This window comes from Galeopterus variegatus, unplaced genomic scaffold, assembly GCF_000696425.1.
Source record: "Galeopterus variegatus unplaced genomic scaffold, G_variegatus-3.0.2 Scaffold8583, whole genome shotgun sequence".
In the NCBI taxonomy this organism is placed as follows: Eukaryota; Metazoa; Chordata; class Mammalia; order Dermoptera; family Cynocephalidae; genus Galeopterus; species Galeopterus variegatus.
In genome coordinates, this window is record NW_007734694.1 from 242 (window position 1) to 18,638 (window position 18,397).

Here is an 18,397-nt window from a genome sequence, read left to right on the forward strand (position 1 = left end):
TGGGACCGGCAACGGGATCGCAACCCTCGGCACTGTGCCCGCACCTCGCTCAGCCAGTGAGCGGGAACCGGTCTGTATGTGGGATCCGAACCCTCGGCGGGAGCGCCGCCGCACTCCCAAGCGGCGCACTGTAGCAGTGCGCCACCGGGCCGGCCCAACTAATAGTATTTTTATAAATTGAAAAAAGGTCTTAAAACTCCAGAGAGATCAGGTAATCAGAATTGTCCCAGTTTTGTCTTCTCTACAACAACTTTTAAAAGTTGGCTCTTTTTATTTCTTCTCCTTCCACTCCACTGATAAAAGTGCTGGTAAGCAAGTGAAATGGCAGAACACAGGAAGTAAAGATGGAAAGTAAAAACATAGGGTGGCCACCCCATACACTGAATTATTACCCCTGAAAAGACAAGAAGTTTAACACAAATGACAATTAAATATAAAAATTTAAATTTCTAATGGTATTGGTTCCAGACTCATTTAAAAAATTATGTGCTAAGTCATATTCATACAGAAACCACCAATTAGGGCAAATTAGTGCTAGTTTGTGTACTGAGGTATCACCGTAATCCATGCACAAGAGAGTGAAATACACTACATCCTCAATATTCTAAACTGTGAGTACAGGTTAATGAAACAACCAAAAGTTTCTATAAAGCATGCAAAGAGACTAGATAGCTTACCGCAGGACTGCTTCGGCCTGAACTTGTTCTTAATGAGTAATAACTGTATTCAGATGGCTATAATGTTTTCAAGAAGAAAGGTTTTACAACCATGGTCAGATCCTTTTTCTGCTAGGAATACATTAGTGACCCTAGACCTAACCTTCCCCAGAGGGGTTCCTTGTCTGGAACTCCATCTCACTTGTACCCTCAAGATCCACCAGCCCATAGCAGGAGGGAGAGGAGAGAAAGAAGATGCCCTGAGAAGCACTGCTCAGAACTTCAGGAGGAACTAATGAGCAAGAAAAAAAGATTCTCTACTTATTCCCCTCAAATTTTAAGCATGATTTCCAGCAGGCATTTAGATGAGAGTCCCAACTGGCTAGCTGAACGAATGAATCACAGCTTGTAGAGTATTACAGGTCAGATTAAATGACTTTTTACTATTAAGTAAACTGTGCCCACTTAGACCTCCCCCCTCTTCACCACCTCCCCTTTTAGACTTACAGTTCGAGAACCATAAGGGTTATATAATCCACCATCGTACAATGACGCCTAAAGAACAAAGGAAATACCATTTATCTATTTAGCATCAAAGTTATTTCAATAATGTCTTCACTTTTTACAGTACTCAGTTCCAAAAAAGTTTTGAAGAACGGTTAAGTGTATAGCCTCCCAAAGTGAAGTCTCTAAAGGTGATACAACTTATTTATACACATAAATTTCTGTATCAGTCTCATTATAACTTCAAGCTTACACATCATTAAAAAAAAAACCACTAGTTACAGTATTTTCTTTCACCATAACATTATAAAACAAGGAGAATTAATATTTGTTAATTTATTCTCTCAAATGACAAATTAAAGCAGAAAAGAAAACTGAAGTACAGAAGCATTTTGCCCACTGTCACAATAAAATTAAGTTATAAAACCTCTGTGTTCCAGTCCACTAGAACAGGCCATAACACAAAAAACAGCAACTTGAAAGTAACCACCTCACAGCTTGCACATTACACAAAACTATGGCTTTTGTTTTTCTAGTCAGCTTGCTTTATTAGACCCTGGTATCAATGTGGCCACGGTCATAGCTGTCCCCCCAAAATAAATAACATCCCTTGCATGGGCAGACATCTGACAAAAGAATATGTGTGGTGGGACCCATGCAAACCTATCTTCTCTACAGGAAACTGATTTTAAACAACGGTTACCAACAGCCAGCAGTATCTATCTCTACGAAGAGAATATGCTTAATTTTAACACCCTAAAGTTTTGTATTTAAACACAGGCAGTACATTCTGCAACATGCCTGGCATTAAAGCCATGTGTCCTTGACTATTTTGGAGGAAAGCAGTCAAGCCACAGAGTTAGCACCATGACAGTGGCCTCACCAGCAATGCACACACTGGAAGAGGAAAATACAAACCAGACTGGCACTTCTCAGCAGACCAGAATTTGCAGTAGGGGAGGCCTATGAAAAAAGTGCATTATTAAACCCAAAGAAAAGGAACTGATGGTTCTAAAGGCAACACACTCCTCAGAAAGTACTAACCCTGATACTCTTAGATGTAGCCAGAGGATCACTGCACAAGGAAGAAGACTGCTAAGAAACAAAAACAAAAAACAATAAATAAGAAAAAACAAAAAGAAGAATTGTTCTCACCATCATGACAGCAAAAGACAAGTTTACGATATTTTTATGATTTTATACTTCATTATTCATTAGCAATTCCTAATGCTAATGGTAGTTAAGAAACACATGAAGTTTAAAAAAAAAAAAATTTATGTCATTAGAAACCTGTTTGAATACCAGTTGTAAGGCATAAAAAAGAAAAACACTTGGAACAGTTTCCTATAAATGTGTTCATGTCCTATTGGTCTTTGAACATTATTCTTAGGAAATGGGATGGCAACCTAAGAAAACACTGAGTAAAACAGTACCATGGCACAAGTGTGGCAAACAGTGGCCACATCCCAGTCACCAGCATCTCCTGTGATATTGTCAGTGATTCCATGAAAGACTCCTAATGGGCTCAGATTGGTTACTGGGAAACCAGAAAAATGAGCACCGAGTTAGAGCTACAACACTCTTTTCCAAATAGATTAGAAAGCCTGTATTTTAAAACAAGTCATGGACAAAGTGCCTTAATCAGATAAATTGTACCAGGCAAAATGAATCCATGCACTAAAAAGGCACAGCACTTTTTAGAAAAGAATTAAATCTTTCTTTTCTGATGTCATCTGAATTATTTTAAATGTACCATATGCCATACATTTAATGTGTGTTTTAAATGTATGATGTATCAAATGCCTTGAAAAAACAAAACATTCTAACACAAAACAAAGAATGACATTCTTCTCATCCCATGTGTAGTTCAGATTTTCATGTGTGAGCTTTCTAAAATGGTACATTGAAGTGTACTTTTGTCTACAACTTATTCTGAAATGCATCAAAAAATAAGATGGATTGATGAATGGACAGAGAGATGAATAGACAATTCTGTGATAAAGAAAATAAAATAAACTGTATAATCTAAATGGTAGTTATGTAGTGTTCTCTATATAATTCTTTGAACTTTTTTGTATGTTTGAAATTTTTCATTAAAAACAAACTGAAAAAAATTGTATTCATTTACAAACATGGTGATTTAACAGTTCTCACTGTTTAAAGACACACACACACACACAGAGTATGAATTCTGTTACCAAAAATTAGTATATACATAGCCATTTACATACTATTTATAATTAGTCAAAATGCAAAATGGGAGATTAGAATTATGTTAAAGGTGGATAAAATACATGAACCCAAAACAACTTTAGACAAACCCGAGTGTAGTAGGAAGAGATAGGTTTGCTATGTCTAAGACTGCTATAGTTTCTCTGGTCAAAGTAGAGGCCACTCTGCAAAAAGCAAAATTAAGCACATTTTTCTTAGGCTAAATGTTGCTAACCTAACAACATACAAAGACAAAATTTAAACACACAAAGGCAAAATCGGATATTGTCAAACCCCTTCTCCTCTAAAACAATGTCTTTAAAGCACGGGATCATTAAGTAAATGCCAAGGTAACAATTATTTCAGGTCTCTCAAAAAAGAATGGTATTAAAATTTAACTGTTTTCAAATGAAGTCATAACTAATTTTTTTACTTTAAAAACAAGACAATAAACCCTCAGACACAATGGAATGGAAAAAAGTAATTTATTTTCATGTCATACTTAAGAATGTCCTTTAAAAATCCAGAACAACTGAATAATTACCACTTTTACAATACATTTGGCAAAGCCACAGCAATGATTAAAGAGTTATTTGGTTCCAAATTTTTCCTGGTCCCAATATTTGTCAAAACAAACTGATCAAATTAATTAATGAAAAAGAGAGAAGAGTGCACTAAATATGGTTTGGTCTAAAACTTCTATGACAGGGTCATTTTCAATAAACTACACAAAACAAACAGTAATTTTATACTCTGTGGTTTCTTGAGGGAGAGAAAATCATTGATAAAATTCCCTTTCCAACTTCTCTAGCCATTTTCTATATATACTGTTTTTTCCTACACATACATACCTATGACAAAGATTAATTTATAAACCAGGCATGGTACCAGATTAACAACAATAACTAATAATAAAATAGAGCAATATATATACTGTTTTTTCCTACACATACATACCTATGACAAAAATTAATTTATAAACCAGGCATGGTACCAGATTAACAACAATAACTAATAATAAAATAGAGCAATTATAACAATATTCTATTCACAATTTCACGGACAGAAAATTCATTCTCACCATAGATCTCAGTATCTTCAACATACAATTTTTTTTCTTTCCTTATTAAGTTGAGAACTTTTACCTTTTCATTTAAAAGAAGCACTTTATGGCTTCTCTTTGGCATATCTGAATTACCTTCATCACTACTCTTGTGCTTTGGGGCCATTAAGTAAAATAAGGGTTCATTAAACAGAAGCACTGTGATAATGCTGATACTAGGGACAGGTAGCATCTACAGTGTAGATACGCTGGACAAAGGGATGCTTTACATCCAGAGCAGGATGGAGTGGAACAATGCAAGATTTCATCATGCTATGCAGAATGGCAAGCAATTTAAATGTATGAATTGTTTATTTCTGGAACTGTCCATTTAATATTTTCAGACTGCAGTTGACCACAGATAACTGAAACTGAAAAGCAAAACCAGACATAAGGGCGGACTAGTGTACTATGGCAGGCTAACAGGAAAGAACTGTTCTAGTGCCCAAAGTGGCTTTCAAGAGACATTTTTTCCCCAGAGGGAAAAAACAAAAATATTTAGCAAGGTATGAAGCAAGGTGGATGGAATGGAGAGCATATCAGTTCCTCAGTTTAATTACATTATGGGTTAAAGAGTTTTCTGCAAGCTAGCATGGGAACTCTGACATTACATACTTTATTGTTTCTACAAAAAAATACATTCCAAGTTCCCAACAAACTTTCAGAATGAAACCTATCTAAGAGTTTGGTACTGCCCATAACACAACTAAATCAATTCAAATATCTAAAATAAGGACAAGAATCTCAAGGTATATTCTCAAGGACAGTTCATAAATGAAAATATCTTATTAATGAGATTCCTGTGATATCTTACTAATTCTAGCATGTTAACTTGATATTAAATGTTATAAGTAAAACAAAATTATTATTAATTATTTTAATAAGGTTCTGATAAATCATGTTTCAGCATACTATCAAGTTCCAATAATGTCTGAGGAACACAATAAAGCAGTGATAATTTGTAAGTTCTCTAAGAGTAATCAGTGAATTATAATACAAGACACAATAGAACTAACCAGTAGGTCTTTATGAGAACCAGAAGATCTCTTCTTCATTCCATAAGAGTGACTATAAGAATGATTCTGGAAGTAAATATTTTAAGTTAACTTTAATAATCACATAGTAAAGTTTTAAAAATTACATAAAATTCATGTTAAAATTATACACGCAAGGGTCTGTATGAGATACAGTCTATGCGCAGTCTGTTTCCCATCTGTTAGTAAATGATTAACTGCACTTGACTGGCTAAGATATGTGGCCTTTCTACACATCTGTACTCCCCCTCTCCTCCTCCTGTTCCCAGCATCCAGCTCAATGTTTGGCCAGCTTAAAACAAAATTGATTAAGTCTTAGAGCCAGGCAGCATATTTGTGAGGACCTTTACCCCACACTTCATTTGAGTCTCTCTATCTTCTTTACAAAAGTATAGGTGACAAGACAGTCCACCTCCTTCTATAGTCTTCCTTACTGAAAGGCTGAAAAGCAATCCTTTGGATCAACCCAAAGAGGACTGACAGAACAAAGAACATGATACTGCACTGCCCCAGACAGTGCTTTTAACCCAAGTTAGTGATACCACAGCATATGCTGCTCAGGAGGAAAACAGCCAAGATAGTATGGACTGCCCAGCATAGCAGCAATATTATTAAATGGTCACCTTATACAAGGGTCCTCTGAAGATAGGGCTGTCTCAATACATAACTTCTATGATGAATAAAAAGCCAAGTGCATATGGGGAGATAATGAAAAACAATACTACTAAATAGATCAACTGGTAGACAAGAAATCCAATCTAGGTATGTACTGCTTGCCTGAAATGAGAGGGTGCAGTTAGAAGTGCCCTACCTATCAATAGCCAAAGGCAACAGATTGTCTGATCTAGGCAAACCATCTCCCATATGTACCACTAGATCCTGATACAATCATTATAAACTCATTTTTATTTTTTTTGAGTATGCTTCTTTTCTTTCATATATTACTCTGAACATTTTAAGAGATGCCTGTATAGTCTAGAAATGCAGGAAACCTACTGACATAATATTAAACCCAAGAAAAACAAGCTATCGCTTTACTTCTTTGGCTAATATGACATACCGTAAAAAAAAAAAAAAATCAAGCCAAAATGCTTGGATATACTGATGTCTCACTTGCAATCTATCACTGCTGAATAGTTTCTGTTTAGCAACTTCAATCCTACTAGCTCGTGACATATAACATGAAACACAGTTGGGTCTGTGCTACTGTCATTCAGTATGCATAAAAACAGTAGAAACATGTCTTCCAGGGCAATGAGGATGTGTTAGGTGGGTGGCTCATCATTTTAAGAAAAGATATTTTACCAATCTTAGTCCTGACTAGGGAAGCAAATAATTTTTACCTAATCCTGAAATTCTAAAGGAAAAAATTACTATTCATATAATAAATTATGCCACAATTGCAAAATAAGTTTTAGTTTTTGCTTTGTTAGTCACCCATTTTTACCAAAAGATCATAACAAAGCCATAAAAAATTAGTCATAATCTATGATTAGCTTCAACACTGTTTATGAAGTAAAACTTCACATTTAACACAAAGTCATGCATTACATACTAGTGATGGAAGTCTTGATGATCTATCCTTGAGAGTATCATACTGGATGTCAGAAAAAGGTAAAAGTTGTATTTTTAAATTCAGAAATATAAAAAGGGAAAAAAGTAACATTTGTGGTTATTAAAAATCCAGCACTATTTTAAAAACAAAATATTACTAAACACAAAAGCATTTTAATTAAATATTTCCCCCACTTTTTCCTAGTATAAATTATTGCTAAACAATGTGTATTTAAACCTGTATATTTATTTTTCTTTCAAATAACAAAACTTATAATCAGTAATGGTGAGATGATTCAATCTCAGTACACTATAGCACTAAACACCCTAAGAGAGCCTTTAAATGCAAGGATTAAACATTCTGAAGTCAAAGATGCCTTATTTTTTACTACTGTGCCTGTTCCCATCATTTTCCATCGTTTGAAAAATTACAAAAGCAAAGAATGGACAGGCAATGAGGCAAGAGCACATAACTAACATGATCAAGTTTACAAAAGAACAATTCCAGCATCAAAATGGGGGAGTTCCTTTGGATATGCTTGTGGACACACACCTGAAAAACTTCCTTCCTCAAGAAAATGTTGAATAAAATGAGAAACTAGGTCAGAGCAAAGTGTGGGATGCACAAAGTACATGCAAGTATAATGGTAAATATAAATCAAAGAAAAATATACAAAATTTATCGTAAGACCAGAAAACCCACATTGCATGAAGATCCTTTAAAAAAATAAGATACTATGTGTAACACCATATTTCAAATCCAAGAAAACGAATTAAATAGTAACTGCAAAGATTTGTAGTTCCCTAACATTGTGTCTTAAGCATTTTAGCTTACATTTTTTTAAGTAATCTTACCCAGAAAGTCAATGCATAAAACAAATAAAAACAATGAACAAGTTCCTCAGGTAGTTTAAATACTAATTGGTAAAAAATATCTTTTGTTTATAACTTTTACACCCACTTAGCATTTTAGGAAATGCTATTCAAAAACCTGACCTAGGGGCCGGCCCGGTGGCGCACTGCTACAGTGCGCCACTTGGGAGCGCGGTGGCGCTCCTGCCGAGGGTTCGGATCCCACATACAGACCGGTTCCCGCTCACTGGCTGAGTGAGGTGCGGGCGCGACACTGAGGGTTGTGATCCCATTGCCGGTCCCGGTCCGGTCCGGGCGCGACACTGAGGGTTGCGATCCGTTGCCAGACACGAAAAAAGACAAAAAAAAAAAAACCTGACCTAAAGTAATGTTTTCCTAAGTGTAAGCTGCAACTTATTGGAAGTTCTTCAAATCAATTTAGTGGGTTCAAAAAGAATTTTTTAAAAAATGAAATAGAATGGGCTGGCCGGTTAGCTCAGCTGGTTAGAGCATGGTGCTGACAATACAAGTTCAAGGGTTCGGATCCCCATACCAGCCAGCCTCAAAAAAAAAGAAGAAGAAAGAAAGAAATAGAAGAGAAAATATTACAGGGTGTTATGCACACTAAGAGCAAATATTATGTTGTGAAACTTTTGTTTCAATGATATATTTTATATACTTACATATACACATACAACACATGCAGGGATCTGTATGTGGATACTAGATCATGGTATAAAATCTATTTCTTGGGCCAAGCCCGTGGTGCACTCGGGAGAGTGCGGCGCTGGGAGTGCAGCAGCGCTCCCACCGCGGGTTCAGATCCTATATAGGGATGACCGGTGCGCTCACAGCGCTCACTGGCTGAGCGCGGTGCAGCCGGTCTCAAAAAGGACAAAAAAATAAAAATAAAAATAAATTAAAAATAAATTAAAAATAAATAAATAAAATCTATTTCTTGTTGTAGAGGTCACAATTTTAAAAAGCTTAAAATATACAAAAGGCCAAATTATATAACATAGTTCTAACAAAGCATTAAAATAACAGCTCATACAGAACAAAGTCCCTTCCTTCGTGCCTAATGAGATGGTCATTTATAAAAGATATTTGAGGCTTTTTATAGAAACCTCAAAAAATACATTTCATAGGTATAAGGCTAAGTGGTACAATTTTGCCACTGTTACAAATTCACTGAAGATGTTATTGTAATAAATACCAAAAAGTACTGAAGCAAAATATCTGCATTTGTGTGCTTCTCTTATATTATCCTAAAACTAACAGAAAGGGCAAACAATAAAGAGTATTATTGTATGTATAACAAAATCTTGCTACAAAATTTTCTAAAATGTATAAAGGTGTGCATTTGGTAAATGGTGTACAATGATAAAATATCATTCTGTGGTGAGTGACCTTTGCCTGAAAATAAGTTTGCTCTCTACAGAAATTTCATTTCCTTTTTCAATTAACAAAATATCTAACCCTTTCGTTAAAAAAAAAAAAATCTACAACAAAATCACCATTCAAGTCACACACATTCTAACTTATAAACTACTGAATCATCTCAACCAGGTAAGTTCATTGAAGAGAGTGGTCATGTCTTATGTCGTCTAATCCTCTCTGAAGCACCAATGGCATTTTACATAGGCATACAATTTAACAAACTGAAATGAAATTAACCTGTTTCAATTTTCCTTTTCCAAAATGTAACACAGAGTTCGGCTGGTTTAAAATTGCTGAATCTGTCTGGTAAGGAAATCCATGATTTGGCCATACCAATTGCTACTAGAACAACTGCACAAACAAAAAGAACCTCCGCTAATAAGTCAAAGTTGGTATTTAAGTTGTCTAAAAACAAATGATTCATCAAAGGGGAGAAAACTGAAAATATTAAGGGCTCAGCTAAAATGTTTCCAAATTTATTATAACCTTTTTTTTTTTTTTTTTTAGTTTTTAAACTCTCAGAGAAACTTGCCTGAACGTTTGCATTTGGAAACAAAACAGAAAGAAAGTACAGCAAACAGGTTGTGAAAACAAAGTTCAGCAAATGTCAATTTCCATTAGAATGTACCTATTACTCAAACCCCCAGGACAAAGTGAATGCAGAATACTAACAACTACACATTTTTCTGGGCTACACACCATGATGTCTTTCCTTTTGGGTGCACTGGCTCTGCTCCAATGTGTCCCACTTATATCCTTTGATGGGTTCTTCAATGGAATTAAACAGTGAATGACAAAACACAAATTGCAAGCATACTTTAAAAATTAAATTCATTAAAATTATACCAAGGCCATTGATATACAAATAGAAACTAAATACATACAACAGTAAAAATCTCCACCAATGAGAAATAGTGATGTGTTACTACTGCTGTGATTCAAGATCACTTCACTTTCTAATTTTATATTTCAGTATATGAAGCAATGACCAAACATTTGTAAAATGATTTTCTAAAGGCAGCCACTGATGTTCCATACGACCAATGATCTAATCATTACACATAACTAATAGATACCAATTGTTTCAATTCTAAGCTCACGGCTTTGACTTAATCCTCCCTCCCCCAACCGAACCATTCATAATCTTGAACTATCTTTACTCTCTCTATTTTTATACAGAAAGTCTGAAGCATTAATACCAAAGTTTTCAGCCCAAGTAGCTTCTGGCGAGCCATCTTTCAAAAAAGGTAACATCTGAAAGCTAATTGGACAAAAGGAAAAATCAAAGTCCTATGAATGTGGCATGAGATCACAAATAACATCTGCCTTACATTCAGATACTGCTAATGTTCATACATCAAATATTGGATTCAAAAAGTATTAGACTTTTTAACACATGGGTCATAAGTAAAGTTTTTAAAAATAACTGGCAGAGAAATACCAGAACCCCAAAATTATATAGCAAACCACAAGAAAATTTAATTGTTTCAGGCCATCACATTTTTGCCACTTCTATTCCATTCCATTTTATTACAGTCCTGTCATTACATTCCAGAATGAATGGTTATTTAATACACCATTTATTTTTACAGAGGACAAAGGTTGTCTAACATATTCAGTATAATGGAGATGGTAAAGTTATTTTAAAAAGCAAATAATGTGATGAAAATTTAGAACTCCCCAATATTTAGTTAAAACAAAACAGGAAAAAAAATATTTCAATTATATTTCTTTTAAACAATGTTCCAGGAAAGCCAAAAAATTTAAAGTATGTTGGATGTACAATAACAGATAGTAAAGTGACAGTCTCCTCTGGAGTGTAAAACTTTTATTAATCTTCAAATTCAAACATGGACTTTTTTTTTTTTTTTTCCTTTTTGTCTTTTTTCGTGACCGGCAACGGATCACAACCCTCAGTGTCGCGCCCGTACCGGACCGGGATCGCAACCCTCAGTGTTGCGCCCGCACCTCGCTCAGCCAGTGAGCGGCCGGTCCGTATGTGGGATCCGAACCCTTGGCGGGAGCGCCGCCACGCTCCCAAGCGGCGCACAGAGTGCGCCACCAGGCCGGCCCAAACATGGACTTTTAAAAATATTGGAAACTTTATCCTATAGTAACAATCTTCATAATATCATAATGAAATAAAATACTGGAGAGTTAGAATTATATCCTAAATTTATTTAATGATAAAATTTCCATAAAAAGCAAATCAACCAAGTTAATTTATAGACACTCTAGGTAAAACACTCCTTTCAGTTTAATCGCAAATTTCTTTTTGTTTGTTTGTACATTTGTTTTAAAGGCCCTCAAATGAAGTCAAACTTAGTTGGCTTTTTCTTTAAGTTAAACTAATAAATAATCAAGTCTCCCTAAGGTAATATACATATTTATAAAATTTACAGCTTGATAACAACTGTGTGAAAATTCACACTAAGATCATTATAATGAAAAGCAAACACCCACATTTTAAAAACAAAGGGGGGGGATTATTGTCATATCCTTGATACTCGACTTTTAAGTTTTTGTTGGCTGATTCCCTATTTGATTCTTTTTAAAGTATTTAAAAGAAAAAGCAAAGTACATATCTCCAGGAAGAAGCATGATAAATCTATTAAAGTTTTTCTCCTCTGAAATAATTTTTAAGCTGCTGATTTTGCCAATTTCTCTAAGGATATGTTAATATTCTTAAAAATCTAAAGTTTTGTAACTAACCAAAATATTTATGATTAAAAAACTACTTAACTAACTTACTCTAAAGACAGTAGATTACATTCTTCAACAAGAAAAATAACCATCACGAAAGACTATGAACACAAACATGTCAATAACTAGTATGCCAGAACACAGTTTATTATACAGTATTGTATTTTTATACATTATACAAGGTGGGAAAAAAATTCGAGTTAGAGAAAATCAACAAATACAGACTTTAACATGAAGGACCATTTTACCGATGAAAAATCTAGTTGTAAGTGTATATACAACGTTATCAATGTGCAAATTAAAAGCACTGCTTTAACGTTTAAAGTATAATTCTTGAAGAGAGAGAGATCAGGGTCTCAGCACAATATGCAAGCCTTTAAGAAGCAACTTCTCATGTATCTTTATTTACAGTGAGCTATGCTAAAAACCTGGAACATTCTATAAAATGTTCAAAGTGTCAAAGCATGATAATTTCTATACATATGACAAGTAGGAAATTTTTTATATCAATAGTTCAGTTTTTCCACAAAATAAAACTGTAATTATTCACTCAATCCCCAAAGCTAGTTCACATTTAATTGTCATTTTTTGAGGTATGAAAATAGAAAAAACCTGAAAGTTAGAACCAAGGTGATGTTATTCTATAAGATCAATCTTACTATTTTCTGATACATTTCCAAATTCAAAGGCCCTTCTATAGAAAAACGGAATACACACGTTAACAGATGAAAATATTCATGATTTTAAAATTGATTTATATAAGCAATAATTTGAGAGAAAGCATCACTTTGCAATGAAAAGACTTTGCCAGTATTTTGTACTTTGTTTTAAAAAGGCAAAGGAATACATGAACATTTTCAGACCTTTTAGGCAATGATGCTAAAGAAAGCTCACACATAAGCTTTGCTATTGTGGTGTAAACAACTTAAAATACCAACCCTGTGACTGCCAAGACTTCGAGTGGACAATGCATCCTCAACTTCCTGATAAAATTAAAAACAGAGTAAAAGTTTGTGAGTGGCTACATTAAGTTAATGAGAATAAGTATTAGAGGCAGGTTTAAAGGTTACTACAAACCAGATAAGGACGATGATGACGGGATCGGTGGGAATACCTGGCCTTTTCTGAATCTTCCTGGGAAAGGGGAAAGTACATGGAGAGTTAATTACTGAAGAGACAGTTATTTATCAGAACCAAGCAAAGAACAGACAGTTAACAGCACAACAGCACCTTTCTTAGAGCAGGCAGGTTTGTAAAAGCCTCAAAAGCTGAGTTTGGGGCAGCCACATGCTTTGGTTGGAAAGAAAGTAGAAATAATCTTGGCTATGTTTTTATTTTACCAGGTGTATGTGTCTGACACTGTAGATTATAGGATATAATCTACATATGACCAAGAGAGCTCAATATACCAAGATAAATATTCACAAGCATACTTAACAAACAGAAGGTGAGTTCAGCATTAAAAGTAAACTTTTTTTTCATTGTGAGCGTTAGTTTATAAAAGGCAAGAAGAAATGTTTACTTTATCACACGTGTATTTTAAGGAGACAGTCTATTGCTTGGGTTATACTGAATTTCTTTTCTTTTTTTTTTTCTTTCTCCACTCTAACTGGAAAAAGAAAACAACTAAGTGAAATAAACCCTGACTGTGTGTTATTAATATGAAAAACTACTTAGAAAAAATTACACAAATATTTTAGAGTTGGTAAAGTTATCATAAGAGCCATGTCTTAGATTGAAAAAAATTGACCACAATTTTTTGGTCAATTTGACTAAATTAACTCACTAAATTTGACTAGCAATTGACTAAATTAAATGCAATTCCAAACTTTTGACATTCAACTACTACCAATGGAGCATTAAGACTTGAGTCATGTGAAAGCAAATGACTAGTCCCTAGAACCGAATAATCAATGCCATCTTTTCCCAAATAAATCAATGCCTTAAATTCCATGGAAATCCAGCAAGATCATTACAAAAGTGGAACAAATAGATGAGGCCATGTCTGACCATTCATTTCAAAATAGAAACAGTAATTCAACTGAAACACCACAATTTAATGCTTTATCTTGGTCATGATCTTTGAACATAATTCCCCAAAAAATTCTGGTTGACATCTGCTGTCTCAAAATATATGTTTAAGTAAAACAGTAAGGCAAGTTCAAAGTAAATTTTCATTACCCCAAAAACATCCAAAAAACATATTCTACTAAGAGACTGCCAAGTAGAACCACTTTTATATAGAAAAGGAAAAGCATTTTCATTGCTACTCCTACATGGAATACTTTTGCATAGTAGCAAATGTGAGGGAATAGAAGGAAATCGCTGTATAAAAGACCCTGGTAGTAACTAAAATTAACTTAAAATTATCTTTTAAGATAGAAAGGGCCTTAGTGATCATCTAGTCTGATCCCTTTATTTTACAGTAAAGAAAGCTGTAAGAAGGATTAAATATGAATCTACAAGGTCATAAAGCTGGGACCAACATTCAGATCTTCTGACTCACCAGACTACTGAACCATAAAGATACCATCCTACACTGGATGAATCTCCACTAATTACATAGGGAAAAAACAAACAAACAGAAAGGGCAAGGTATTCTGGTTTTTACTCAGAGATTCCTCCTTCTCTGAAAGGTCAGAAAGCTTCATTTCCCAGGTATTTCTACAGTAGTATTTCAGTAGTACCTACATTTCCAATTGGCTTTTCTTGAATTAATAGAACCAATGGCCACATAGAAAAGAGTATAGCAAACTGTGTTCTTAAGTACTAATTATAATGCAGAGTATCCCTGTTTTCCACAGTCAGGAAAACAATACATTGTCATTATCCTAGGAGTCCATATTAGCACTAAAGAACCCAAGACTGAAAGAACAGGGCAATGCCTTAAAAGATGGATGCATATTCATTCAAATGTTTCTGGGAAATTGTTTTGATATATTTAAATTAAATTAATAGAAATAGAACATACTCTTTGTTCTTAAAAGTTCACTCGAAGTGAGAAAGAAGTGGTTTTATTAAAAGAAAACCACAGTCCCACGAGGACACCTGGCCATCTTCTTTATCAACAAACATTTATTACGTTGGGGCTAGAGTCATTCCTTTATTTTCAAATTAGGAAACTTCAGACATTGCATTTACTCTTCCAGACATGCATTTATTCTTTCATACATGTACCAACATGCTACTGACTAAGACATCCAGTTTAAAAACAGAACCATTAGGCTCATGGAAAGTTGGCTAAACCAAGACTATTTGGAAACCCAAGAAGACTTAGGCCCTTTTCTTCTTGGTCCTAATTAGCAGCTGTGGCAGTCTCTCATGCCTTCAAATTCCGGCTCTGCCAGTGACGAAGCAAGTTATTTACTTCACCCATCCTTTATCTCCTTATCTATAAAATGGAGATAATGACACTTGTCTTATAATGTGAAATGAAAACCTACGTAAAAAGAATTGGCACACTGCTGGCAAACAGTACACACACAGTCAGCTTCATTCCTGAGCCTCATGCCCTTGCATTTCCTATCTACGTCCCAACATCCCACTCCCACCACAAAAAGTAAAAATTTTTAATATGTAAGAACTCTTCCTTCTAGTTACTGACAGTCCTATTGTGTGTGTATACATCATTTATTTTATTATATACGTGTTAGCCACTGATATTTAATACTGCAACTACCACATGCCAATTGCTACTATGGGCTCACAGACAAAGCAGCCAAAGAGACAAGGATAAGATAAGAAGTAAAAGAAAGAATCAGTAAGCAAGTGTCGCAAGGGGTTAGGAGTGGTTATTCCCATCTGAAACTAAACCCTACTCTTTCTGCCTGTCAAAGTCCTAGCTATCAATCAAGACTTAGGTTAGTCACCACCTGCATTTTAAGACTCTAACCCAAACTATTTTCCCCTTCCATGAAAATATAGCACACTCACTGCCTAAACTGCACACATTTCACAGATATTAAAAAATGATTATCTTCATGGCCTTTAAACACCAAAATCAATTAGACTTTTCACTTTTAGTGTAGATTTTCTTTTTATTTAACATTTTTTGGGTCTTCCCAAAGATATTAAATTCTTAGACAATTTAATTTTAGAATTATAATACATAATTAAAAGAATAAGTTAAACTAATATTTCCATGGCAAATTTACCAGTAAAAGTGATTTCTTTTATTCACACAAAAAATTCTTAATGCATCATCAATAATATTAACCCAGTTACATGCAGAGGGAACTTTAAAATTAATTAGGCTAGCTTTAATTACAAGAAAGGACAGCTTCTTCCACTCCAAAACAATAGACATATACATGAAGAGTCACTTAATTTTAAATAATCAAACATCTTTTTTCTCTCTTTTCTAAAATATCACAATGAGAATTATGATAAAGTTTTAAATCTGAAGTTCATTACAGTCATAAATATTTAAATTTTGTTGTACCTTAAAATGCTGCTATAGAGGGATTTGCTTTATATTAAAGCTGATTGATTAGCAACAGTTAGACAGTGATCCTTAACCCTTGAGGAATCACAGACTCCTTTGAGAATTTGATGATTAAAATACCTGTAGGGCATTTCCTGTAAAAATACACATACACTGAAAAGTTTGCATGAGATTTTAAGGCTTCATACCCTACTGCCCAAGCCTAGTCACATACCAACTTAAGAACCCCTGCTACAGGAGACAGTTGGGGAATTCACCAACCTTGAAAAAAGTTCAAGTTTAGGCATTAAGCACGTTAACTAACATTCTACTGGTTTACAATCTGCTTTTGTAGCTAACAAATTTGGGATAGTAGAGAACTTGAAAAGGAGCTGAGAGAGTTGAAGTAGTAAGAATAATTTTCAAAGGAAATGAAAGAATGATTTGGGCCATCTCTAAATAAAGACCCTGAGGACTTAGTTCTTTTTTTTTTAAGGGGGGGTAGGGAGATGAGGAGGAGGGAAGGATTTGAGAGAAAAAGAACTAATCTATAAAAACACACATTCAGGGCCAGCCCGTGGCTCACTCGGGAGAGTGCGGTGCTGATAACACCAAGGCCCCAGGTTCGGAACCCATATAGGGATGGCCGGTTCGCTCACTGGCTGAGCATGGTGCTGACAACACCAAGTCAAGGGTTAAGATCCCCTTACCGGTCATCTTTTAAAAAAAAAAAAAAAAAAAAAAGAGGTGGTGCGAGGTTGTCAGCACCACGCTCACCCAGTGAGCGAACCGGCCATCCCTATATGGGATCCGAACCCGGGGCCTTGGTGTTATCAGCACCGCACTCTCCAGAGTGAGCCACGGGCCGGCCCTACCGGTCATCTTTTAAGAAAAATAAAAATAAAAATAAAAAAAATGAAAACACACATTCATTTACTCAATTCTTCTTGATCAGGAGTGTTCATGAGATGAAGGTGAAGCTACTGACCACAAAAGAAAATGGGTGGACTCCAGTACACATTTAGTCCATTATAGACAGAATAGACACACTCTAACCTTTAGGTTAGAACAAGCAAAACACTCCTTTGCAAACTATTAGTGCTTTACTTCAAGATTGCATTGTTTCAGCAACTGATCACAACATGCAGGACAGGCAATCCTGGCCTACCAGCCACTTCTGAATCTGTCCCCATTTCCGATCAAAGGAATGATGAGAGTGCTACAAATGCAAAAGTTTCATAAACTGAACAGTTTCCAATATACTGCATTCTCCAAAAAGTCTTAAATTAGTCATATACACTTGCCCTAAAGAGTAATGATAGTTGACTCAAAGTTACACATTCAAAATACAGAAAATTTCTCCACTGAAAGAGTTAATAAAAAGGAAAAAAAGATAACGAAAAAGAAAAAATATTACTAAGATAAATATGTTCAATAATAAAAAGATTCATGGTTCTCTGTAGTTTAGAGGACCATAAATAGAACTTATAGTATTTAATAATTGTCTCCTCCACTTATTATTTATTATACTTTTAGGAGTATAAAAGAAAATGCATTACAACATTTCCATTTCAAGCCAAGAACCGCACTCAATATATGAAACTATACATGGTTTTTAAAAAATTAGCAGCATATCAACTGTTTTTGTTTTTCTGAGCCATGACAATATGGAATATATAAATTTCTTTTTAATGGTTAGCAGAAAATCCACCACCAACATCAAAAGAAAATGTTTAATAGTGTCCCACAGGTTTTTTCCCCCTTGATACAAATACAACCTCAAAAGTCAAAAATATTTTTTATCGGGGGGTGTGGGGTGGGGAAGAAGATATAACAACTATACTTTTTTTGTAGTTGTTACAACAAACAAACGGAAAGGACATTCTTGGGGGGGGAGGGGAGAGAGGGAGGAGGGCGG

At 34.8% G+C, this 18,397-nt stretch overlaps 1 protein-coding gene across 1 annotated transcript in view; it reads right to left on the reverse strand.

Moving 5' to 3' along the window:
- Positions 1–677: 677 nt before the first annotated feature.
- LOC103608577 (leucine-rich repeat flightless-interacting protein 2-like) overlaps positions 678–18,397 on the reverse strand; it is a gene marked incomplete at its 3' end in the record, with an annotated part of 63,170 nt that continues 45,450 nt past the window's right edge. The window contains exons 5-6 of the mRNA XM_008592996.1: positions 1,164–1,211; positions 678–734 (exon numbers count right to left, since the gene is read on the reverse strand). Of these exons, the coding sequence (XP_008591218.1) occupies positions 678–734; positions 1,164–1,211 (105 nt within the window). The remainder of the gene's footprint in view (positions 735–1,163; positions 1,212–18,397) is intronic.